At 40.2% G+C, this 25,804-nt stretch overlaps 2 protein-coding genes across 2 annotated transcripts; both read left to right on the top strand.

The window, feature by feature from the left end:
- The first annotated feature begins 677 nt into the window (after nucleotides 1-677).
- On the top strand, nucleotides 678-12,665 carry LOC133118395 (solute carrier family 22 member 7-like). The gene is made up of 11 exons (XM_061228374.1): nucleotides 678-828; nucleotides 3,373-3,782; nucleotides 4,538-4,641; nucleotides 6,535-6,689; nucleotides 7,589-7,757; nucleotides 7,833-7,956; nucleotides 8,053-8,162; nucleotides 8,240-8,454; nucleotides 9,119-9,227; nucleotides 9,894-10,100; nucleotides 10,641-12,665. Exons 1-11 carry the CDS (start codon nucleotides 774-776, stop codon nucleotides 10,723-10,725), a joined length of 1,743 nt encoding a protein of 580 aa, XP_061084358.1. The 5' UTR covers nucleotides 678-773; the 3' UTR covers nucleotides 10,726-12,665.
- A 2,996-nt stretch (nucleotides 12,666-15,661) lies between these two features.
- LOC133118438 (solute carrier family 22 member 7-like) lies at nucleotides 15,662-25,553 on the top strand. The gene is made up of 10 exons (XM_061228462.1): nucleotides 15,662-16,042; nucleotides 18,917-19,020; nucleotides 19,488-19,642; nucleotides 20,220-20,388; nucleotides 20,582-20,705; nucleotides 21,391-21,500; nucleotides 21,832-22,046; nucleotides 22,310-22,418; nucleotides 23,588-23,799; nucleotides 24,061-25,553. Exons 1-10 carry the CDS (start codon nucleotides 15,662-15,664, stop codon nucleotides 24,126-24,128), a joined length of 1,647 nt encoding a protein of 548 aa, XP_061084446.1. The 3' UTR covers nucleotides 24,129-25,553.
- The last annotated feature ends 251 nt before the right edge of the window (nucleotides 25,554-25,804 follow it).

Below are 25,804 nucleotides of genomic sequence, written 5' to 3'. Positions count from 1 at the left end.
GGTGATGTTTCTAATCAATGCGGGAGTGCTGAGGGGAACTAACACACTCATACCCACAGGTAACAGAACATGAGCCTCCTGCTCTGTTCTTCTGCACTTGTACACTTGTGTGGTAATTCTGCTCAATGGGGTGGCCTGGGCTGGTGGGGCCAGGATCTTCTCCTGGGGCCCAAAATCCCTGGCTGTGGCCCTGTCTGAGGTCACTTCATACACACTTCATAGCCTTAGCAAAAATAAATAAATAAAATTTTATATAAATACTAAAATACTTGTTTGAGTTTGACTTATATGTTGGTTTTTGCAGTGCTTTAAGATTTGCCTTATGCTCTTTTTCAAACTCCTTGAAAATATCCCATGCAACCAGGCCATTCTTTCTTGCCTGCATCTACACCGCGGCTCTGAAACAAAGACGCACTGATTCCTGCTTGGATATGCTAATCGCAGAACACGAGGGCCTCCATCTGACTGCCACAACTTTGCACGATTGTCTTCACAAATGCTCAATGTCACGTTTGCCGTTTCGCCCCCTCCTGGTGTGAGAGGGGCCAGGGTGTCAGTACAGTCAGTTCTGAGCTGGGGGGGGGCTGTGAGGGGAGGGGAGGGAGCCCTGAGTACACTGGGCTGTAGGGATGTATGTGGGGGGGGGCGCCATGCGTGAGGAATTCTAGGCTGGATCCAAAGGGATCTCATCAATCGCACTGGAAGATGATTCAGACCTGACTGGGAGCCACACGTTTTTCCGTCGAGGGAAGCCCAGAGGTCTTCTCCTACCGATGCTCCAAGAGAACGGCGAGCGCAAGACCAGTCCTCATATGGAGCACGCTACAGGTGAACCTTTCATTCACAGTGTTATTTCTGCATTGCAATTATTACTGTTAACTGCCCTTGTCCGCCGGCAGTGCAAATTAGAGGGTCCAGTACAGTTGTGTTGTGGGAGTAATGAACTGAGTTTTGGGGTATGCTGAGATCCTGCCCGTAGGAAAATCCAAATTTGTGACATTTTTTAAACAAGTGTACTCTCTCTAAACCGGAGAATGTGTGGTGCTATGGGTTAAAGCTAGGGTGTCTGACCTTGTGTGAAAAGAATCAGTGTGGCTGCAGGCTTCTGCTCTAGCTCAGCACTAACTGATGCCAATGTGCTGGCCTGTGACTAAAGCCTGTATTAGTGCTGCCTCTTCTCAGACTGCACTTGTTTAGCGGGTTCCTCCTGGAGTCTGGTGCAGAGGCAGCTGCTGTGTAGGGTGGTCTTCACAAGTGTGCCTCTCAGCAGACCCTCAAAAGGAAACCCAGACTGCGTTTATCGACAGGGTGGGCAAGGTCTGAGAAAGAGACATTGCTAGCTCACTGCCCCATGATCCTGCTGCCTCTGTGCAATTCTGCCACCTCAGTGAAATCCTCCCAAACTGCTGAGGTGAAATAGCATTGTACAAACCTTAGGTTCTCCAAATACAGTACAGTACAGTTCAATCATCTTCGGTGTCGTTGGAAAGCTGATGTCATGGGAAACAGGTTGGTGTCATTGGAGGTGTGGTACAGTAAATATAGCTTGGAATACCGTTTAAATATTAATGCAGGCGAGAGGCATGTCTGTGCTTTTCAAGAGTGTTCAGTATAGAGCTTACATATTAAACTGGTTTATCTTATAGATAACCCCTCATGTAAACCCTCGTTTTTACCTGTCTCTATCAGAAAATGTCAAGTGTATGCCTGGATATGATATGGTTTAGTTGGTGAGCCACATATCAGAAAAAAAAATATTTTTCACTCACTGAAAAAATGAAAATTTAAAAATTCCTTTATTATATGCAGAAATACCAGCAGAGTGCCTGAAGGAAATGTACTCAGAGAGTTTCACAGCAACCACTGCAACCATCAATAAATAACTGTACAGCAATACATTAGAAAACAAAAAATAACTGAACAATATACTTAACTACATTATATTTAAAAAAATGTTTTTATAAATACATTAATATAATAACTTCTTATTATTATTTTTGCCATGAACTGAATGATTCCAAGCTACTGAAGCGGGTGACAATGGTTCTCTTTCATAACGACTATGGCTGCATACAAAATCGCGTACTACTCGTACTAGACACCAGGATGTAGTAAATGGCAGGATTTATTCAATGTAAACAGAAACAGGTCAGTCTCCAACAAACCGAATTATGTAGATCAAGCTGAATCGTGACATTGTCCAGACAGGGGTCTAAGTCCAAGTAAACAGCAATACAGAGAGGGCAGGGTGAAGTTCAGAACCAGACAGGAGTCAGACCTGGGAGACCAGTCAGCGGGGCAGGAAGGCGAGGGACTGGAGCAAGGCTGGGACTAGGAGGGGCAGACGGGCAGGTGGACTGGACCAGGGCTAGACACAGACAGGTAAGGCAGGCAGGAGAACAGAGGCAGGACGGGTTGACACAGGAATTTGTGACAGGAGGGAGATAATAGGCTGGACAGTTATGAACACAAGCATGAAGACAGGGCACAAGAGGGTCTGGCACAGACCACAGAAACAGGCAGGCTTAAATACACAGGTAATGATGAGATGATTACCACAGAGGACATTGTGGGAGGCGTGGACACATAATAGAGGAAAAGGGAAACTGTGAAATGGAATACTAGCACAGAAAACACATAGAAATGAGGAAGCCAGGATGTGAATTAAGACACAGAGGCATGGGACGTGATAGAAAAGGCTCACTAATCACTAAATAGTGAACTCGATTGGCTGTCAGCCATATTATTCTAGAATCAAAAATCTATTCAAAAATCTAATTTTACTTACATTTTGAGGGATATAACCCACAGTGCACTGTAAAATCAGTGAACAACCGTTGTCAATAGAAAGGTGGATACAAACCACAATGCGTTGCGACCGGCATTTTCCATAACTTTATTCTGCACAAACCTTTTTTAATTTTGTGAGAGATGATGCCGTGGTCCAGGAGCAATTCAAAGTAAAGAACAGCTCTTTTGGGTTTTGCCACATTAATGACAAATATGTTTCCATTGAACATAATATAGTACAACTACGGTCAGTAGAACTTTTAAGGTCGTAACATACTTTCAGTGATCTTAATTGAACTTGAGAATTGGCTGGAGCATACCCTGGCTCCCCCCAGGGCTAAAAATGAATTGGGAAAAACAGGCCTGGATAACTGCAACAGTATAGTTTTTGTCTTTAAGAATAAGGCCTTTGCCTTCAGTTTTAACCAGTAACAGGTTTGTTCGTTAATAAGCACCACACAATGTAAAGAGAATGATAACTGCAAGTGCAATGTTTGACCAGTGTTTACAAAAAAACTTGTGCCCTAAATTATACCTTGCAGTGTGGAGACGGGCTGGGTCAACGTTTTCTCCCCTCCACAGGCCATCTCTCTGCTGTCTCAGACACCAAGATGAAGTTTGAAGATGTCCTCGCTGAATTGGATGACTTTGGAGGGTATCAGATGATGATGATCGCCTTGCTGTTCATCCCTCGGATTGCCCTCCCCTGCCACTTCCTCCTGAATAACTTCATGGCGGCTGAACCGGATCACCACTGTGACATCGGCGGTCTGGATGATGGGGAAGTGTTTAGGAATCTGACCCAGGATCAGCGGCTGAAGGTCAGTATCCCAGCACAGGAAGACGGCACTCTGAGTTCCTGTAAGATGTTCACGGAGCCTCAGTTCCACCTGCTGCTCAACTCTTCCAACACTACTGAGATAACTGCAGTACCATGTCAACGTGGATGGGTGTACGACAAAAGCACCTTTGCTTCAACTATAGCAACGGAGGTAATCCCCTTTCCTTTCAATAATGTGAATTTTACGACTGTATACTGAGGTGCACAGAATGTGTAATGTAAGCTGTTTATTGTTCCTACATAAGTGTTTATCATAATATTGCCTTGTGCCGAAATAGTTCTGGATATAATCCATTGTCAGATTAATTAAATAGGCCCTAGTCTTTGTTGTACTCTTAGTACTTGAAACTGTACTTCCCTCTAGGGTCTTTCAGCGCACCTATTCCTGGTGATAGTTATGCACTTTGCACTATGTTGTACGTCACTCTGGATAAGAGCGTCTGCCAAATGGCAATAATGTAATGTAATGTAATGTAATAGAATGTCCCTTATCTTAGCAGAAATGTTTTATAGAGCTCAGGGAAGCCAACATTTTATATCCTCGTTTGAGGGCGCAGGATCTCAGGAGGTTAAGTCATCAAGGCTCCCACGTATCAAATGAGCCTCAAACCACCATGCTGCTGCCAGATATGCTGGAGATACTTAGAATTGTTTCTCCAGAATATTTTTTCCATTGAGTTCAACAGGAAAATTAGTCAGGAGAAACAATTCTTGTAATATGTTTGTATTCTATTGTATTGTAGTATAACTTACGATGGAGGTCCCTGAATCAGAAAAGGTTTAAACCCCTGGTGTTCAGCGATGAGCTTTAGATGCCTTAGCTGTACAGATAATATGTACTGTACAGATGTGGATATCTGGGGGAACAGGCCAGGAGCTCACTAGTGTTGCTGCTCTCTTTAAAAGTGGGACCTGGTCTGCGACATGAAAGGGATGAACAAGGCCACCGCCACCTTCTTCTTTATTGGCGTGATGTTTGGGGCTGTGTTGTTCGGCGCTCTTTCGGACAGGTAGGCCATTTTGTTGCGCCTGCGTCACCTTCAAACTCAGGTAGTGTGCAAAACGTGTGACGAGGATATTCATGGGTGGGGCTTATTAGACAGGAACCACTTACAGCTCTGTGTCCCCATCATTGTAATGGCCTGTTGGATTTTTGCTCCATAGGGAAAAGTGCCCCTTACTGGACACTAACTAGGCACCCAGCATCAAATTATTTTAAACATAAACTGGCATCCGAGTACAAAACAAGTTCCCTGGTGCTTAGCTTATTAGTTTGACATGAGAATAGTAAAGGGTGGTACAGAACTCCTCTTTCTGTGTTTTATACAATTGTACGATGTCTTGGCCCTTTTGTGGTTTTTAATGTTTGCTTTTTGTCATTCATTCACGGCTGAGGACAATTTTTCCACCTCACACTTGGTTTTCGTTTTATCTATACGTAACTACCCTTTCAAAACTTGTTTATCCTTTCACCCACCCACTGGCCTCCAGCCTGTCAGCTGGGTAAATAATCCAAAGAGGGAGAAGACAGCAGCAGGGTGGATGGAGTGAGAGAGAAATAAAATATAATGTTTATTTTCTTTATTTAAAATAACAAGGCTGCATTCAGAGCAGAAATTTCACACCAAATTGTCACAGTATAATGGCCTTTTTACTACTGGCAGCTGATAACATAAACACACAGAGCAGTATATGTGTGATGTTCTGCTTTTTTTAGAATCTGCTTCTAATAGTCATGGATAAATTATAACAAATGCTTTGAAATGCTTGAATTTCCACCAGGGAGGCTCTGGTTAAAGTTTATCTGTACACATCAAGGTACTGGCCATCTGTCAAGCAATCCGTGTGTCAGTATAATATCTTTTAAATTTCATGCACATAGCCATTTCTCATTAATTCCTTTAATTTTTAATAATCTAATTATATAATGAAACTTGGCATGACATTCCAAATCACACAGGTAGGGTGAATTCAGATGATTTGGGAGTCTGACTCAGAAAATGCATTTTAAAAAGTGATGACCTACATTCACGCTGCACTTTGCACACCCCTCACAGGCACTGCACTGTGCTGTGGCCAGAATTGCAGCAGTAAAATGTTATATAATGTCAATCACTATAACCACAGTCACATTGCATGCCTGGCCCAAGTGAATATAATCCTATCCGTGTGAGCGCGCACGCTGTTCTCTGGTGCCCTCTCGTGTGTGTGGGCAGTATGCTGCCTGTGCGTTAGTCACACTCGATCTCCAGGCTCTGTGACCCACAGCGTACGGCAGATACCCTGCTCAGACTGCTCAGCAAAAGCAGCCCAAAACCAACAAGCAAGAAAGCAGGCCCAGCCAGGAGGTCCGAAATCAATCCATTGAGATATATATAGTAATGCCATATTTCTCTCATTGGAAAGAATGTCCTTACCAGTAGAAACAACCTATGAATTGATTCTGGATGCAACAGCTGTTTGGCTGTTTGAATAACAAACGAAATACAAGCATTATTTTGGGGGTGTTCTCATGCACTGTTTTCAGAGAATATGAAAAATTGAATTAAAAAAATGCAACATGGAAAATTCCTCTAATAAAAGTACGTAACCAATGCGCATTCATGCACGTGTGAGATAAACACCCCATTTATAATAAAGGAAATTATATTTCCTTTGCCCTGTGAGTTTCCCAACCCTCTGTGTTTATGTTACTTGTAATTGTGCCCTCACTGGTCCAATCCAATCACATGGTGAATAAATATTCAGCCAATGGGAAACAAGCAGACCTAATGTACCACATTCCTGATGCAGCAAACATACAATTTCTGTCATTTTGTGAAACATTTCAGATTTTATTATGTATTATGATTTAGTTATTGTTTATGAACCAGAACGATCACGTGCGTTTTACCTGTTTACAGATTCGGCCGTAAGTCCATGCTCCTGCTGTCCTATGTGTTGTCGATCTCCTTTGGATTCGCCAGTGCCTTTTCAAAGTCCTACCTCATGTTCAGCATCCTGAGGTTTTTCACAGGACTGGGACTCACTGGGATAAGCATCATCACGTATGTCCTCAGTAAGTACTCACCAACATACCAAGCAAGCTAGTACCAGCATTAAGCTGACAGCATTGTGATTCTGTGGCTATATTTTATTCCATGTAGTTTTCCAGCTCAGCGATAGACATCGAGGCTTCATTTTGTTGCCTGTTCCACGTTCTTTACTTGCCTTACCTATATCATTTATATTGTCTTCTAATAATTGTCCAATAATTGGACATAATCTGAGAGCTGTAATGCAAAACAATGGCTAAAGGGTAACTCACTTTTGTTGATGTTTACAACCGCATATCAATTTTAATTAGTGCAAACCGTAATGTCTTCCTAAAATTGTGAATCTCATTCTCAAATTACCAAGACACGCTCAACAAAATGAAACTTTTGAGGGGTTTTAAATTCATAAAAGGGAACTTCAAAAGATTTTTCACAGAAAGACAAGGGGACGTTAGTGGATATTCTGCGCTGAAATCTGATCATGTGGCTGAGAGCCTTCAGCCATTCAGGGCCAGGTTTGATGCAGTGCTGGATACTCTGTAGAACAGGGATGGGCAATTCTGGTCCTGGAGAGCCGGTGTCTATACAGTTTTTTATTTCCACCAGTTACCCTGGCTAAATGGGCTAACTGGCTGTACTGTATACACCAACACTGGTTTTCTCGTAGATTAGATCACAGCAAAAGGGACACAACTAGTCTTCACTGTTATTCATACACTTATCAAGAAATGTAGGTAAAATGTATAGTATGTTAGAGCTAATGAAATAATTTAAGCCAATGGTTGGCATGTAAACCAGAAGCGGATTCGGCTCTTATCGCCCTCTTCTGCTCTGGCCTGCTGGTAAAAGGAAGGCTGAAGGGCCTATTCTTATCACCATATATTCTTGTGTTGTTTTATTCTCCCGTTTTCATTTTTTCCAGGCATCGAGTGGGTTGGTATAGAGAACAGGGCATTCATTGGAGTTTTGGGCAGCATGTCCTGGTCTTTGGGTAACATGCTGTTGGCGGGCTTTGCCTATCTTGTGAATGAATGGAGATTCCTGGTCATTGTAATCACTTCACCTCTGGGTCTAGCAGTGCTCACTTGGTGGTAAGAAATATTGCATTATACAGTATATATATGATTGGGCGTACAGTTGTGTGTTAATGAATGTGTTCTGTGCAGGTGGCTCCCGGAGTCAGCCCGCTGGTTGTTAGTCAATGGGAAGGTAAAGAGAGCCCACAGATACTTGATGAAATGTGGCTCGTTTAATAATAAAACGGAGTCTGCATCTAAAATCAAGTTACAGGTAAGTCCCATGCTGTTCTATTTTCAAATTTTAAAGTGAGATTGTCATTTTAAATAATACAAATAAAAAACATTTGTTGGCTTCTATCTTTCATAGACTCTGGCCAATATTGTGACGGTTGATGACCAAAATAAGAAGTACACCTACCTGGACCTGGTGAGAACGGCAAACATGAGGAAACGCGTTGCTCTCACGGGTATCCTGTGGTAAGTCTCCTCACTTTCCTCACTTACTCATTTTCACAGCTCTTTTGACTCTACACATGTCATTCCCCCTCCGATAGGTGCGGTGTTGCCACCACTTACTATGGCATAAGCTTGGACATCACCAGTTTTGGTCTGAACATCTATCTGACCCATTTCATCTACGCTGTGATTGAAGTCCCTGCCAAAATACTTGTCTATCTCAGCCTGAACAAGATCGGACGAAGGAAGACTCAAGTAGGCACACTAATCTTGACAGGAGTGTGCATTGCGATAAACATTATTGTTCCCAAAGGTAAGGTCCAAGTTATTCCAGTATCATAAGCAAAACAGTACCCTGAAAGCATTCGTTATGAAAGACCCTGGCCTATCACTGTTAATTTATATTATATATTTATTTATATATATATATTTATATTATTAAGCCACAAAATGAAGCTGTCTTTGCTAATGCTTTACATTTTAAAAGGTTACATGAATTGGCATGTACTAATGTAGTTAATTATAACTACTGAGATGTTAACCTGTACAGCTTTGCTTGAATTTGAAAACAGTAGATGTATTTGTTAATGATTAACAAACTATAATTTTGTCCTCTGGTTTGCTAATTCATTTTATTAATAAATCAGTGAGTAGTTAACAAATACATTATACATTAAATACCTTTTAACAATACATTATATTAATGTATACTAATGAAAAGTAAACGCTATGCTTAATGTATTTGTACATTAATTAATTCATGCTAATAACTACATTAGTTTATGTTCCCTTATTGTAAAGTGTGACCCATTCTTTGTACAGTTGCAAGGAAACCCTTATTTTATTATTTTATATGTTTATGTTGTGATTGTATAACTTGTGGTTAGGAGACACACAATAATAATATTACCGTATACTTTAGTGTTTCACACAGACCTTCCGATCGTTGGATTTTCTTTTTGTTCCGTTTGGCTTAGATATGTGGTATTTCCGTACGACCGTCGCTGTGCTTGGGAAAGGCATGTCTGAAGCCTCCTTCACCGCGGTCTTCCTGTACACAACCGAACTGTACCCCACTGTCGTCAGGTAACAACCGTGCAGGAACAAACTAATAAAATGAATGAACTAAGAGACAAGCAAGCAAACAAACAAATCAGTATATGTATGACATTATAAAATCAAAACATGTCAGCAGGTATAATGTAACACAGTTTTGGATTTATTGGTTGTGACGATAGATGAAAAAGAAAGAAATAAAGAGACTGTGTCAGAGATAAAGAGAATTCCCAGCCTTTGTGACTGAATAATTATGGATGAAATTTATACAGTACCTAGCATGTGCAATGCCATTTTGTACAGTAATGTAACGACATCCACTGTAGGCATGCAGCGTAGTGGTTAAGGTGCATGACTGGGACCTGCAAGGTCGGTGGTTTGATCCCCGGTCTAGCCACAATAAGATCTGCACAGCCGTTGGGCCCTTGAGCAAGGCCCTTAACCCTGCATTGCTCCAGGGGAGGATTGTCTCCTGCTTAGTCTAATCAACTGTATGTCACTCTGGATAAGAGCGTCTGCCAAATGCCATTAATGTAATGTTATATTAAATAATTCTATACAATCCCAGATCAAAGATGTAGTTATCATAAGGACATAATGTGATTAAAAATATTTTAAATGTGAGCCATTTACCAGAAAGTGGAAATAATGTATTTGTTATGAAATGCTGCTTGTGCCTTTTTTTTGTTCATCCAGACAAAACGGCTTGGGGTTCTGCAGCTTTGCAGCTCGTCTGGGCGTGTCCGTCGCTCCTTTGATCATTCTATTGGAGGATGTGTGGAAGCTCCTCCCTCAGGTCATTATTTGCTCAGTTTCCATTACCACTGGGCTGCTGGCTTTACTGCTGCCAGAAACTCACAATGAGCTCCTGCCAGAGACCATAGAGGATGTCGAACAAACGAGGTACAGCCAAAAGTGTGTGTGTGTGTGCACGTGTGTGCATGTGAGCGCGTGTGTGTACGTGTCTGTACGTGTGTATGTGTGTGTGCCCGCGTGTGTAGGTGTGCGTGTGCCCATGTGCACATGTGCATGTGTGAGCTTGTGTGTGTGTGTGTGTGTGCACGTGTGTGCTTGTGTGCGTGAGTGTATGTGTATGTGTATGTGGCAGGAAATTATTCCCACACTTGGAAAAAAGGTATGAAAAAGGGCATAAAAGGGTATTTTTTATGCCACTGGGGTGGTACCTATAGGTACATATCCGAGTAATACATAATTCATTTGTATGTTTTTTGCTTGTAAAAGGTACATATTAGTACCCAAATAGAACATTATTGTATTTTCTGAGTACATTCAGAAAGTTTGTTCCAGAAAGTACAAAAATGTACCTTTAGTTCTGAATGTGTGAAGCTCTTCCTTGCTGTTATGGGTTGCTTTGCGTGACTGCTTGTAAAGTGTACTGAATTATTAATATGTTATGCTGATGGAACAATGGCTTTGTTGCAGGAAAAGTTCAATCAGTCCATCAGCCCAAGAAAAGAGTGACAGTCCTCTCAAGCCACTAACCAACAATGTGATTGAAAAATGCTAAATTAACCGGATCCCTCCGGTGACTGCTTTCAGTTTGTTCAGGACACTAAACTATCTGGAAGCACAAGCAAATGGCCAGAAGGACACACGTGAGACTTTAAACAGTTGAATTTACTGTGTATTTGCTTAAGTTTATTGAAGCATCCTCCCATCCCATCCTGTCACAGTAGAATGTGTCGGCCATTTTGGAACCAATAAAAACAATTGGAATGTTTCTTGCAATTGGAACAATTGGAATGTTTCCTGCATTGCATGAAACATTATTAAAAGGTTTCACTTGCTGTAATTGGTTCTTCACAAGGTAAGGATTGTGGGCAGCCTGTAGCTTAATAACTAAGGTACATGGGACAAGGTCCCATGCGATAAACTCCGTACACCTGTTGGGGCCTTGAGCAAGGCCCTTAAGCCCACTTTGCTCCAGGGGGATTGTCTCTTGCTTAGTCTAGTCAAATGTAAGTTGATTTGGATAAAAGCAGATATCTAAAAAAGGATAAAGCACACTATAGTTAGACTGACAAATCTCCAAAGAAATGTTGTTATCTGTGACTTGCAGGAAGCACCATGTAATCTGTAATGATTTACTGTAAACCATGTTATTTTCTGTAAATCATGTTGTGAAGGCTGATTTCACAACCTCCTGCTTGGTTAAGTGATGTTTGTTCACTTTAACAGGGACACTGCGGCCCAGATGTCATATCGCATTCCAGTAACATGTCAGAGTAGGTGGTCGGAACGCCCAAGGAAATAAATCACATTTTACTGTCAATGCAATATTGTGCATATGGCATGCAGAATAAAGAGGTGTTGTATTTTTGAAAACTTTCAAGATAGGCAGGGTTTGGTGGTCAATTCCTTTACAATTCAGGAAATTAATTTAAAATTGGTCGAAAAATCCCGCTAGAACGTTTGGGGAATCCTTCAGTCCACACTTACATTTTAGATTAACCCAATATTCACGAGCCAGCCATTTCAGTTCCCTTTCAAATGCAGTACCATATGAAATATATTCTTCAACCCTTTGAAGACTAGGCTAGCTTTTTTTGACATTTTGTCACTTTCAAGATTCTAAATCCGTATCTTAGAAAAGGGTTAATTATTTGGATTGACTGTAGAAGCTAGAGCATGTTGAATGCTCAGACAAGAGCAATTACAAATGCAGTGGAAATTGGCATTGAAGCCAATTTTGAGATTTAAGTATTAAGATGTATTAGTGTATTGAAAGTGCAATTTAGAAGGGACTGATGTGAATGTAATTTATTAGGTAGACCTGCTTGTACCAGAATATACAATATTATACAAATAATATACAATTTTATGGAGCTTTCTGACTGGGGCAAAATGTTGCTCCAGTCCATACTGCCATGTATTATCTTCTCCTGAATATACACTCAGTGAGCACTTTATTTGGTGTTTATTATACTTATTTTTTCGACTTAAGTCTTCTGCAGCTGTAGCCTAACCACTGGTTATTTGCATTACTGTCACCTTTCCTGTCAGGTTCGACCAGTCTGATCCTTCACCTCTAACCTCTCTCATTAAAAAGGCGTTTCTGCTCACAGAACTGCTGCTCATTGGGTGTTTTTTTGTTTTTTCGGCAAACTTTAGACATTGTTGTGCATGAAATCTCAGCTGTTTCTGAGATACTCAAGCAACCCTGTCTGGCACCAACAATTATCCACTTAGATTTGATCACTTAGATCAAATTTCTTCCCCATTCTGACATTTGGTCTGAAAAACAACTGAACCACTTGATGACATCTGCATGCCTTTATGCATTTGCTGCCACATGATTGGCTGAATAAATATTTGGCATTAACAAGCTGGTGTACAGGTGTACCTAATAAAGTGCTCACTGATTGTGTGTATATATATTGTTTTTGTTAGTAAAAACAAATTGATGTGGATTTATGAAGGTTTTTGAATAAAAGAATTATCGTAAAACAGACTGATCTCCATGCTTCTGTCTCCTCTGCACCATTTAACCTATTGTCAACACACACTTGTTTATAAAGTCATTTAAGAGGAAGGGATCCTCATGGCATTCCTGTGCTGTAATACACCATAACATACATCATGTCCGTCATCTCCTGACGGAGAAAGCCACCCGTCTCTTGCCTGGATTATTGCAACTCCCTCCTGGCAGGTCTTCCAGCTTGTACCATCAAGCCCCTTCAGCTGGTTGCATTCCTGGCTGCTAAGGGGACAGATTAATTATATATTGCTGGCTTATGTACCTACAGTCATTATAGGGTGCTGCAGCAACAAGCATAATTTTGACTGATATCATGTAAGTCCATCTTTGTCATTTCTTTCATCATAGTGATGAATGTAAAGCAAGTTACGCTACATTTTATGTATGAAAGGCGCTATATAAATAAAGCTTATTATTATTGTTTGTACCTGTGACTATTCGTACCTTTATTTCTGAGAGTGTAGGGGACATTCTTGAATGTATGGTCTCTTTTTTCCCTGAGTGAGAAACACTCACACAGAGAGAACAAGCTGTTAAAGATAAACCATTTTTACCATCAGGTGCAAATCTCGGTCAAAAATGTCATTTTTTAAATATCTCTCTAAATAATCAATTTAAACAACTGTTGTTCCATCAATTCTCCTACAAATGTGTCTTTTATTGATAGTTTTTGTTTCATTTGTTTTATTTATTTATTTATTTTATTTTTACAGTTTGAGAAAATATACATTTTTCATTTCTACCCCTTGTTCACATTGGTCAGGTTATTTTTGACTCCTATTGAATTCCGTTGGAATTTGCATTGCCTTGTCTTTCTCAATAGACCAAAGAAGTTAGACAATATTTTGTTCACTGTGTATGATGTCCTGAACATTATTATTACATTACATTATTATTTTAATGACAATGTACCTACTTATGGTAATCAGTTTGAGTTACCTAATAGGGTATCAGACTGCTCCTGCTTACATAAGAAACTGGATTTTTCATTATTCATTCATTTTATTTAATTAATTTTCACATTTCAGCTATTTTAAACTGTTCAGAGCAACTGGACACACCAAGTCAGGGTGCAATAAGCACTGTGTCAAAAATATCTGAGCCTTCTATGAACTATGTTTAATGTCTGAAGAATTTTATGTTATTTGCCTGATTTTAAATGATAAATTATTAATATATTGTGTTTGGTATTGATTAATGTGTTATCGTTGATATTAATATTCCAAAAATGGCTCAGACTCTGGCTTTAAGTGTGATCCATCCATCCATCCATTATCTGAACCCGCTTATCCTGAACAGGGTCGCAGGGGGGCTGGAGCCTATCCCAGCATACATTGGGCGAAAGGCAGGAATATACCCTGGACAGGTCGCCAGTCCATCGCAGGGCACACACACCATTCACTCACACACTCATACCTACGGGCAATTTAGACTCTCCAATCAGCCTAACCTGCATGTCTTTGGACTATGGGAGGAAACCGGAGTACCCGGAGGAAACCCACGCAGTCACGGGGAGAACATGCAAACTCCACACAGAGAGGCCCCGGCCGACGGGGATTCGAACCCAGGACCTCCTTGCTGTGAGGCGGCAGTGCTACCCACTCCGCCATCCGTGCCGCCTTTAAGTGTGATATCACTCAAATTAAAATGTAAAAATAGCACAAGTTTCAAGTAACAGTGAGTTGCAATGAAAGCCAAAAGGGATTTGGTTTGTGCAACTTCGTATGAAGCTGATGCCAAATTCTTTACAATAATAAAAACATGTCTTAATATTTACATATATTAAGAAATGCACTATTACTACTATTAGGTATTTTTTTGACTTATTGGTCTTTTGCTCAAGGCGGCAGCCCGACCCCTTTCCAGTTCAACATGTTCAGTGTGCTGAGAAATGCTCTTCTGCATGCCACTGAACATTCTCAACATTCTATAGACTCTCTAGAGACAGTTCCATGACAATTGCATGACAATTCCAGGAGATTAGCATTGGTTTCTTTGATACTCAAACTACCCAACCTGGCACCGAGAATCATTCCACGGTCAAAGTCACTTCGATCACATTTACATAACAGGCTTGCCGGCAACAGGTCATTCGGCCTAAGTTGGCTTGTCATTGCAGTACAGGTCTACCTAATTACTATTAGACCACTATCTGAATTAAGTGCTTACTAGGAGTCTCTCTCTCAGCAGACAGACAGACAGCCTTTGTTTCTGCTAGGAGGGGGTAGCTGGCACATTCTGGTCTTACAGCAAAGTCAACAAGGTATATTCAGAAGACAAAATAGTGATAAATGTTAGTGGCCAGCTTCATGTCTTTTTGTTTTGGTAAAGCCCTCCCTTCTGGAGAAGTGTGTATAAGAGTCTTACTATGTCTGATTCAAATCTGAAAGCCGGTTTGCTTTCTCACTTTTTTTTTTGCAAATAAATACGAATGTTAAACTCAAGTATAGCTATCGTTGTTTTACTGTGGATCTGTTTCATCAGACGATGCTCACCTGTGAAATGTTAAAAAGGGCATTTTTCCCTAACACTCAGTGTATAACATGATTTATAATTTTTGACCCACTGATCTAAGGGTTACGCCCTGGGCTGATTTGTTAACGCAACCCAGGTGTGCATACTGTATCTACAGCACTTCACCAGTGGGCATGGTCCCAAATTACCCCAAAGTCATCAGTCAGACCAAGCTGTGCTACAGTCATGTTAACTTGCTTTGAGTAAATAAGTAATAGCCCACTAATATGTTGTCTTCACCTGCAATTAGGACGTTTTTTAATGAAATACGGAACACGAAACTTTGAACTTTTGAAGCAATCGGTACTGTACTCATTTTGCAGTCTCATTGGCAGATGGAAAATGTAACGCCCACTTGTAAATGAAACACCTGAAGAGGCTGGATGGCTCCTTGACTCACTTTGTTAAATCTAGGCATTCAGTTACTGCTTTCAGCAAACCTAGTTTCAAAATGAAGTTTGAAGATATTCTCGCAGGAATAAATGGTTTTGGTAAATTCCAGATTATGCTTGTCCTCCTTCAGAGTATATCTCGGTTTACTTTACCTTTTCACTTCCTCCTGAATAACTTCATGGCGGCTAGACTGGACCACCGCTGTGACATCAGCAGTCTGGATGATGGGGAAGTGTTTAGGAATCTGACCCAGGACCAGCGGCTGACGGTCAGTATCCCAGCACAGGAAGACGGCACTCTGAGTTCCTGTAAGATGTTCATGGAGCCTCAGTTCCACCTGCTGCTCAACTCTTCCAACGCGATTGAGATACCTGCAGTACCATGTCAACATGGATGGGTGTATGACAACACCACCTTTAGTTCAACTATAGCAACAGAGGTAAACTTTTTTCAATCGCCTCTCATTGTGACTTCTCATTTTAAGCCAAGACATTATTGTGTGTGTGTGTGTGTGTGCGTGTGTGTGCATGTGTGTGTGTGAAAATTTGTATTGCATGTGCGTGTGTGTGTCAAAGACTGACTTCAGTTCATGAGTAGATAACTGAATGTAAGATGAAAGTGTAAGACTCCAAAAGTTGGTTGGAAAAAGATATTACTGCAGATAATCAGCGTTCATTCTGCAGAAAGTAGTCAGTGTTCATTCTGGAGAAAGGGAGTTGATTCTTGCATAGAGATGCATGCCCAGCATCCCACAGAGGGGCAGTCCCTCCAGGCCTTATCATCATTAACTCAAGTTTGCACTAAGCACAAGCAAATCATCAAGTTTTTCTGATTCCTAAATCAGGCCAGTAAGGTGTCAATACGGAACTTTTGTCTTAGTGGCATGCGTAGTTATTTCTGACATAATGTGGCTTAAGAGGGAGAATAATCTATCTAAAGATGAAAAGCACATAATTAACAAAAATGAACAACTTGTTACAATTCTAGGATTGCAATTGTGGTTGGAACAGAAATCAGTAGACACAGGGGTCCCACAGGACTGATGTTGAATACCCCTGATCTAGACCACTGTAATGGTGAATAATTACAATTATTTAGAAAGTTTCTTGGAACCTAAGCCTCAAATATTTGAATTAAATATATGATGTGGTTATTGTGTAGTAAAGCATTTTCTGTTTTGTCTGCTGCCAAATCCAAAGCCCCTCGCTTAATGGCACTAAAAATGAACACACCTCTTTGAATCTCGAAAAGAGAAATGTCTTTGGCTAGGGGCAGTACTGCTGAAAAAAATGTATTACCTCTCTGATGGCAGCTCTTCTCCAATTACACCAACAGACTTGGTTAATATTAGACATTCTGTCTGTGGAAGTGTCCACAGCTAGAACGAATAGTTCTGGTCAGTTTGCTGTTGATTCCTGGAAAAGGTCTTAGGATGTTGTGACCTAAGAGTTAACCTTTTTTAATGAATGACATGGGGATCATGGGAGAGAATCTTGGCTCGGGTGGGGGGGTGGAGGAAAGGGAATATGTGGTAAGAGGGAGGAGAGGAGAGGAGGAAGACCAACATAGAAGGGTAGAAGGGTAAGGGCATGGAATGCAGGTACATACCAGACCTGGAACACATATATGTAATTTGTTTAGATTCCAATAATTTTCCAAGTGGCCACTGAGCTTGCCTGGTGTATTGGGACCCACTGTATGAAATACTTTCAAAAAGAGTAAGCCCTAGTCCTCTTTGTTGGCTCAATTGCACCAGGCAAGATCAATCGAGCACAGAAAAATATTTGAACCCAACACAATTAAAGTCCCCTCCAAAAGCATTGAAACAGCAAGGCCAATTATTTTGTTTTTGCTGTACACAGAAGACAATTGAGTTTGAGGTCAAAACATGTACATGAGATGACAGATCCAAATTTCAGCTTTTATTTCCTGTTAGATTTATTTGTTAAGCAATAGATAGTTCTGAATGTCTACTCTTGATTTTAGCCTTGGGTTTTTCCTGTGAAGACTGCATTTGTGATAGAAAAAATGAACCAACAGGAAGACCAGAGAGCTGTCTTTGGAAGAAAAGCAAGCCGTTTTACAGCTTAGAAAAAAGGGGAAATCAATTGGACAAGCATTGAGGATAGCTTGTACAACAACTTGGAATGTCCTGAAAAAGAAACTGCTGGCATACTGAACAACAGACATCAAGCAGGTTGACCAAGAAAATGACAGCAGATGATGACAAAAACATTGTGAGAGCTGTGAGGAAAAACCCAAAAATATCAGTCAGTGACATCACAAACAATTTCCACAGGGCAGGGGTGAAGGTATCTCAATCAACTGTTCAAAAAAGACTTCAGCAGCAGCAGCAATACTTCAGCAGAAATATAGAGGCCATACCACAAGATGGAAACCACTCATCTGTAGTACGTATCTGAAAGCGTGATTACAATTTGCTAAGAAGTACAGAGATGACCCACAACAATTCTGGAACAAAGTTTTATGGTTTGATGAGACCAAGATTCCGAAGACCTCTTACCAAAGGGATGGAAAGGCCAAAGTGCGGAGAAAGAAGGACTCTTCTCATGATCCAAAACATACAAGTTCATCTGTGAAGCACAGTGGAGGAAGTGCCATGACTTGGGCTTGCATGGCTGCTTCTGGATTGGGCTCACTAATCTTTATTGATGATGTAACTCATGATGGTAGCAGCAGGATGAATTCAGGAGCCTACAAAAACATTATGTCTGCCAACTTACTGAGAAATGCGTCCAAACTAATTGGGAAGAACTTCATCATGCAGCAAGACAATGACCAAAACCGCACAAACAACACAAAAAAGGACTTCATTAGGGAGAAAAAGTGGAAGGTTTAAGACTGGCTAAGTCAATCACCCGACCTTAACTCAACTGAGCATGTATTTCACCTCCTAAAAAGGAGATTGAAGGGAAAAACCCTCCAAAACACCTAATAATTGGGTGGTATGATACTAAAAGTGTTATGTTCTAAGTCGTTTTACACATCTAGGTGTAAATACGAGGAAATAAAATTGTCTCGTGTTCATCTTTTTTGTATCGCAAAAGCAAAGGAATTGGCCTTGCTGTTCCAATACTTTTGGAGGGGACTGTATATGCTTGACCCATGTGGTACACACAAAATCACAAAATTAATATGTGAAGGGTAATGGTGATGGTGACGGTGGGGATGAACATAACTGATGTTTTTTTGTCTTCTCTGTTCATTGATTGGCTTGAACCTGTAGCTGCATTGCAGGCACTGATCCTTGGCTGTGAGGCTACTAATATGTTTTTACATTTATTTGTGAAAGTGGGACTTGATATGTGATAGGAAAGGGATGAACAGAGCTACAGCCACCGTTTTCTTCATCGGAGTGATGTGTGGAGCGGCAGTGTTCGGCGGTCTCAGTGACAGGTAAACATGCATGTGAAGCGATTATAGACTAAACACGCGGTGTAAAACTTCTAGCAATTCTAGCTGTGCTTCAAACAGGAAATGTGAAGGGATTATAGACTAAACACGTTGATAAGGTGTTCTCTTAAAATTAACTTGGTGGAAAGGTAAACGGTAAAACAGTCTCCCTCATCGTTGTCCAGAAACTTACAGCAATGCGGTGTGAGCTTTGCCTCAAACAGGCAAAATGGCGCACTCCTTTAAGTGTGTTAAGTTGCCTAGTGGCAGTTGCAACAAGCCAGGGAGAAGAGGCTGGCTTTACTGGCATTGGAGACTAGTGGTTTTCTTTGCCCTTCAGTATACAGTGGATGGCATAAATGTTGGCTATGAGGATGAAATTGGGCTGGTTGCAAACATTCTATTGTGGGAGGTCATTTTTTGTCCTGGTGATAATTTTATAATATAATCTTCTTTTTTTTCTTCTGTAGATTTGGCCGGAAGCCTATGCTATTGGTAGCATACTTGTCAGCAATAATATTTGGCCTGACCAGTGCTTTCTCAACATCTTATGTAATGTTTATAATCATGAGATTTTTCACTGGATTTTCACTGTCAGGGATAAGCATTATTTCCGTCGTTCTGAGTAAGCATTTTATATTAAGAATTTTGTATTATGTTTAGAGAATTTATTTTTTATAAAGAAATGCCACAGATATATAAATGATATGATTAAATTATCAATAAAAATATCTGGCAATTATTTTCATGTTATGGAAAAATATCAGCCAAACTGGAAGAACTTGTTTCTTGTATAGGTAACACTTTACAGTGTTACATATAATGTTACATAAATTAGCATTAACTAATGAAGTTAATAACTAACATGTATTTGTACATTATGAATTCATGTTAATAACTATATTAGTTGATGCCAAAAAAAGATGTTTATTTTTTTGCTAATAGTTAACTATTTCTATGCCTCTCCTATGGTTTGCTAATGTATAAATATTCATGTCACTATTACATGTTAATTTCATGCTTAATTAATTTCAACATACTTAATTCATGTCTGTTTCCAGCTACATTAGTTATTGGCAATTAGTGTAACCTCATAAGTGTGACTTGTATCACTGGACAGGAAATATGCTATTCAGACACACTGAATTGTGACTGCCCAGGTCTTTATCACAATCAATAACTGAATGTTTACATTTTCATAGGCGTGGAGTGGTTTGATGTGAAGCACCGAACATTTGCTGGAGTTATTGTGAGCTTGGACTGGTCTTTAGGAAACATAATGCTCTCTGGAATCGCATATTTAATAAACGACTGGAGGTGGCTTGTGGTTGCTGCAACTTCCCCTCTGTTTTTGTCTGTTATCGTTTGGTGGTAAGTAACAAGCAGCAATTCACAACATAAAACAGAATGGTGTGAAATGCCATGTTATATGCTTAAAAGCTGACTTTTATGTTACATTTTAAAGCATGTCTTTAAAATATCAAAGTTGTCAAACATAGCACTAAAAGTTGAGTTATTCCCTGTTTCAAGCTGTACTTGAAGTCATAAGTGTTTGATATTACAGGTGGATCCCAGAGTCTGCAAGATGGCTGATAGTCAACGGTCAGGTTGAGAAAGCTCACATGTACTTGGAGAAGTGTGCTAAGATGAATAACAGAATGGAGTTCATGTCAACATTTAAGCCAGAGGTGACTATGTGCTTTACAGTAGACCTACATGTATTTTACAATATACTGTACCAGTGGTCTCCAAAAACCTAAAAATCTGCACCCTATTGAGACCCAGGCAACCAGGTGAGGTGAGTTAACTGTGTAAATGAATGAATAAGTAGAGTAACAAACAAAAAACAGCAGAGCCTGTAGCTCTCGAGGGTTGGAGACCACTGCTGGAGTATACTCAGTCAGCACTTTATTAAGTACACCTATACACCAGGTTGTTATGTGATCTAAGTGACTTTGACTGTGGAATGATTGTTGGTGCCAGACAGGATGGTTTGAGTATCTCAGAGATCTCCTGGGATTTTCACTCGCAACAGTCTCTAGAGTTTGCAGAGAAAAACAAAAAACAAAAAACATCTAGTGAGCAGCAATTCTGCGAGCAGAAACCTATTAATGAGAGAGGTCAGAGGAGAATGGCCATTGTATTTTAATATTGTAAAATAGCAATATAGCATTCAAAGAGAATGTATGTGCTCATTTTACCAAGAATAGTAGGTGAAATGTGTGTAAGTGAATGGCTCATTCACTCAATGTAGTCCTAATGGGAGTTAAAGCTATCACTGGTGTATTTACCGTCCAAGGCGATTAATACTGGTTGAGAAATTACTAGTTTAGAATTTTTGCTGATGATGTCACACTCTTATTTGACCCTCAGAATCTTTCTGAAACTGTGATAGTCGAGGACAGAAGTAAAAAGTACACTTTTCTTGATCTGGTGAGAACCCCAAATATACGGAAACTGGCTGTATTCACTGGGATAGTATGGTAAGTGTGTCACTACAGTGTTTATATTCTGAATGTACAGTACATTTGAAAAATTAATATAAATCATTTCGAAACAGTGGCATTCCAGTTTGCAATGTGAAAAAGTATGGTGCATAAACAAACAAACAAAAATGAAAGCAAAGGGCATTCAATCTTAAGATCTTAAGAGTTCCGACAAATTGTGTTTTATCAGGAAATTCTGGCTGTAATGTGACACTTTGTAAGATGGTGGGGGATTGGTGTGTTTCTATGTATTGGTATATGCCATTGCATAAGTTGTACAAATCAGTGTCAAATGACGTCTTGATAAAACTTTTCTTTGTCGTTATAGGTTTGGAGTGGCCTTCACCTATTATGGAATAAGTCTGAACATAGTGGGATTTGGTCTGAACATCTATCTAACCCAGTTTGTCTATGCAGTTATCGAGATGCCCAGCAAGATTGGCGTCTATTTAAGCCTTAATGCGATTGGCAGAAGGCCGACTCAAGCTGCAACCCTAATAATAACAGGATCCTGCATTGCAGTAACTTTATTTGTTCCGGCCTGTATGCACTTTCAATTCATTTACACATATATTTCATTATTTGTCTTTTGTGTTTGTGTTAAGATAAAATAAAATATTTTTTGGTTTAAAAATATAAAGTATTGATTAAATGTGTGTTTGCATGCAATCTACTTTTACTGCTATTAACTTTTTCTGGAAATCGTGATTGCTCATAAATGAAACATATCAAAATAATGGGATCAGTAATGTATAGATCTAGCTTCATGCACTGATTTGATCTTGTGCTTTCAATCTCCCTCTCAGATTTGTGGATTTTCCGTGCCATAGTTGCCATCATCGGCAAAGCCTTTTCAGAGGGTTCCTTTACCACAGTCTTCATGTACACAACTGAACTCTACCCTACAGTTGTCAGGTAAGTAAATAAGTCGCATTTGTGTGCAACAATTATCACGTTCCCATTACTATATGACTACATGAAATGCAGTATGCATGCAGTTTTTTTATTATTTGATCTGAGGGAACCCATTTACCTGCAAACCAAACCAGGGTACATGCTTGCTCTTGTTTTTGGCCTAGTGGTCAACCCGTGAAGGTTTTCTGTATCACTTGGTGCTTAATTGACCAGTTTGAGCAGTTGATGGCCACACTGTCTGCTGGTATTTCTGGTTTTCCTTCAATCAACAGACAGTTAAGACCGTGAAAACAAGTTGCGTGAACTCCCAAGAACTCAGACACTGCGGCCCTCCAGGTCACGATACTGATCTCTGTGCCCGATACACAAATCTGGTATTTGAGACTTCAGGTTTTTCCTCAATATCTGTTCTTGTCCGTTCTTGTGTTCTCATTCTTATCTGCTCATGATCTGCTATTTATCAAGGATGCATCGGATGCATTCTTGCCCAACAAGGAAAATAATATCTCACCATTCATTGCGAGATAGCAGATCAGCTGAGTCAAACTCACAAATCAAGTTTATAGTTTCACCATTTCTGCAATAAATATTGTTAAAATATTTCTAAGGATAAAAATTAGATGAGAAATATGTATTATGATCACCAGATCTTGACTAATTTTTAGCATAAAACGTAACCTATATGAATTAAATTATGCCCAAAAACGTAGTATTGATATACAAAATCATGAACAATTGATATGCAAGGAGGAGAGTAGAGACTGTCAGGAACATTCAAAACTGCCTATTTTGAAGCAGCATTGCATGTGCACATCACAAGCACGCTTTGCATCTCAAATGCATTTAACAGCATTCTCAGTCCTTGCGTTCCATTCCTCAACTGTTCTCATCAAGGACACATGGCAAGAACATTCTTCCCAAGAACACAAGAATGTTCTTGCGTATTGAAAAACACGAACGTAATACAGCTGGCTCTCCATGATAATTGATTGACTGATGTCCCTAATTGGCCAGAAATTCCACTCACCTGGACTCGCAGGTGTAAACAGTCCCTCAGTAGAGGTGAAGAATGTAAAGTGACCTACCTTGAGGGCCAAGGTTGAGTATTCCTGCAGTACAACTTGTTTGTGTGAAAGTGTAATGAAACCTGTCATATTTTGCTCACTCAGACAGAATGGTGTGGGCTACACTTCTTTCATGGCTCGGCTGGGTGTGTCCATTGCCCCTCTGATCATATTGTTGGAGGACACATGGAAGTTCCTTCCTGAGGTCATTTTTTGCATGGTGGCCATTACCTCTGGCATGGCGGCCTGTATGCTCCCTGAAACCAAGAACGTGCGTCTGCCAGAGACCATCGAAGATGTCGAGCACACAAGAAAGGGTAAAATGAAGGCTATCCATGCTGTAATACAGGTCTATGGACCATACGCATATTGCAGTTTATTACATACATGTATGCTACACTTGTTTTTTACAGTTAAATATGGATGTTCAGATCCATCTTCACAAGCGGTCGGTCCAGCAATTAAAATTGTGGTAGTGGATTTAAAAAATATTCATAATTAAATTTTCAAACAAAATGTCAGCTCTTTGTCTTAAATGGGTACTTTGTTGTAATTAAGTTGGTTTTCCTTTCTTTTAGTTAAAGACTGTGAGGCTGATGCCACACTGAGGCCTCTAACTAGTTGTGGAGATGAAAAGGAATGCTGAATACATGCTGCGTGCACCTGGATACCGACAAGCCTTTGTGATTCAGGAGCCAGATGATTCAGAAACAAGCTTTTGTGATTCAGGAGCCAGATGATTCAGACACAAGCCTTTGTGATTCAGGAGCCAGATGATTCAGACACAAGCCTTGTGATTCAAGAGCCAAATGATTCAGAGATAAGCCTTGTGATTCATGTGAACCATGCTTACATTTTCTTAAACTGCTTGCTCCTCATCAGGGTCGCGGGGCTGAAGCTTATCCAAACGTGCAGCATAGATGGGTCAGATAGATCATTGCATTTATATAATACTTTTCTGGACTCGAAAACATACTAATCAACATAGATGATTTTTACAACATTTTGCATACAGTCTCCAACTAGCCTACATGTCTTTGGACTGTGGGAGGAAACCCGAGTACCCGGCGGAAACTCATACAAAGGAGAAGAACAAACTCCACACAAACTCCACACAGGATCCAGTCTGGTCAGGCTTCAAAATGGCTACCGTCTTGCTGTGCAGCGACAGTGCTATTCACATGGAGACCATTGTAAACCTATGCCCTGAGCTTTGAATCATCAGCTGTGTATGTTGTGTGCTCCTTATCTGTATGTAAGTCAAGGACAGACTCGCCAATTGTTTCTGAGTGCACATGTTAATTGTGTTTATTGTGGTAATAATATATGCCAAATATACCTGGTCTGTTTTGATTTTAATACACTCCTGTAGACACCTGATTCAACACTCTTATTCCATTCCCATCTTATGTATCTCTAAGATCTCATCGAGAATATGCACAACCACAAGGAGGAGGCTGAAATGGCTGTGGACATTGTCTTTGTGTATAAAGTATAAAGATGAACATATTGAAATGCCGACTTGCCCAACTGATAGATGTACACACGTGTAATGTATAAACAGTGAGGTCTGTAAGTATTTGGACACATTTACAAGTAATTGGACAGTTGGCTTCTCAGCTGTTTCTAATTAGTCAGGTGTATCCAATCGCTTCCTCAGTGCAGCTATATGGACTTTCAGTATCTAGTCTTTTATGGGGAAGAATCATCAGAGATGAGACTAACAAAATAAACTGCTTGGAACATCGCAAAGAATGTGAGCTCAGTGGTTGCAAAGGGGCTCTTAGGCTAAGGAAGCTGATTAAGGTACAAAATACAAGGGGCTAAAGATAGGGACAATAGACTCCTGCAAGGTACTGCGTGAAGAAATGGGTCTTAAGACTGCGGGGGGAAAAGGGCAGCAAATAAGCAGTTGTTATTGGAATGGGGAGGTCGTCCCACCAGTAGGGGAGCTAGTGTGGAGAACCCAATCAACCCCTCTCTCCTACCAGCAGAGGGCGTCAGTGAATCACATCTGCCTGTTCTTAGACCTCTGTTAGAGATAACGGATCTGAACCTGCATGGAGGATGCTGTGTGGTTCATCCTTGGAGTGAAAGAGTCTTCACTATTACTTTGGACAAGTGCCAGTATATAATATTTCGATCTCTTTCATGACTGTATGAATTGATTAAAAAATGAACCTGTTTATGATAAATCTTACAACTTGTCCTTGTTTCATCTCTTCTGCTATGCAGAATTAAGCTATCAGAAGTTAGCTGTTTTTGTGCAACAACCTGAAAGGTGTACCATGGGCCACAGCAAACCAGTTATATATTTTCAGC

Source organism: Conger conger, chromosome 18 (genome assembly GCF_963514075.1).
Source record: "Conger conger chromosome 18, fConCon1.1, whole genome shotgun sequence".
NCBI classification, from domain to species: domain Eukaryota; kingdom Metazoa; phylum Chordata; class Actinopteri; order Anguilliformes; family Congridae; genus Conger; species Conger conger.
The sequence above is the reverse complement of the archived record's forward strand: the minus strand, read 5'-3'. Positions and strand labels throughout refer to the sequence as shown.

Excerpts from the sequence above, each read along its gene's own strand:
- LOC133118395 (XM_061228374.1), top strand. The coding sequence starts at position 774 with ATGCTCCAAGAGAACGGCGAGCGCAAGACCAGTCCTCATATGGAGCAC. Across the intron at positions 3,783-4,537 it reads CTTCAACTATAGCAACGGAG|TGGGACCTGGTCTGCGACAT; the intron begins GTAATCCCCTTT and ends TCTCTTTAAAAG. Across the intron at positions 9,228-9,893 it reads CTGTACCCCACTGTCGTCAG|ACAAAACGGCTTGGGGTTCT; the intron begins GTAACAACCGTG and ends TTGTTCATCCAG.
- LOC133118438 (XM_061228462.1), top strand. The coding sequence starts at position 15,662 with ATGAAGTTTGAAGATATTCTCGCAGGAATAAATGGTTTTGGTAAATTC. Across the intron at positions 19,021-19,487 it reads TTCGGCGGTCTCAGTGACAG|ATTTGGCCGGAAGCCTATGC; the intron begins GTAAACATGCAT and ends TTTCTTCTGTAG. Across the intron at positions 19,643-20,219 it reads CATTATTTCCGTCGTTCTGA|GCGTGGAGTGGTTTGATGTG; the intron begins GTAAGCATTTTA and ends ACATTTTCATAG.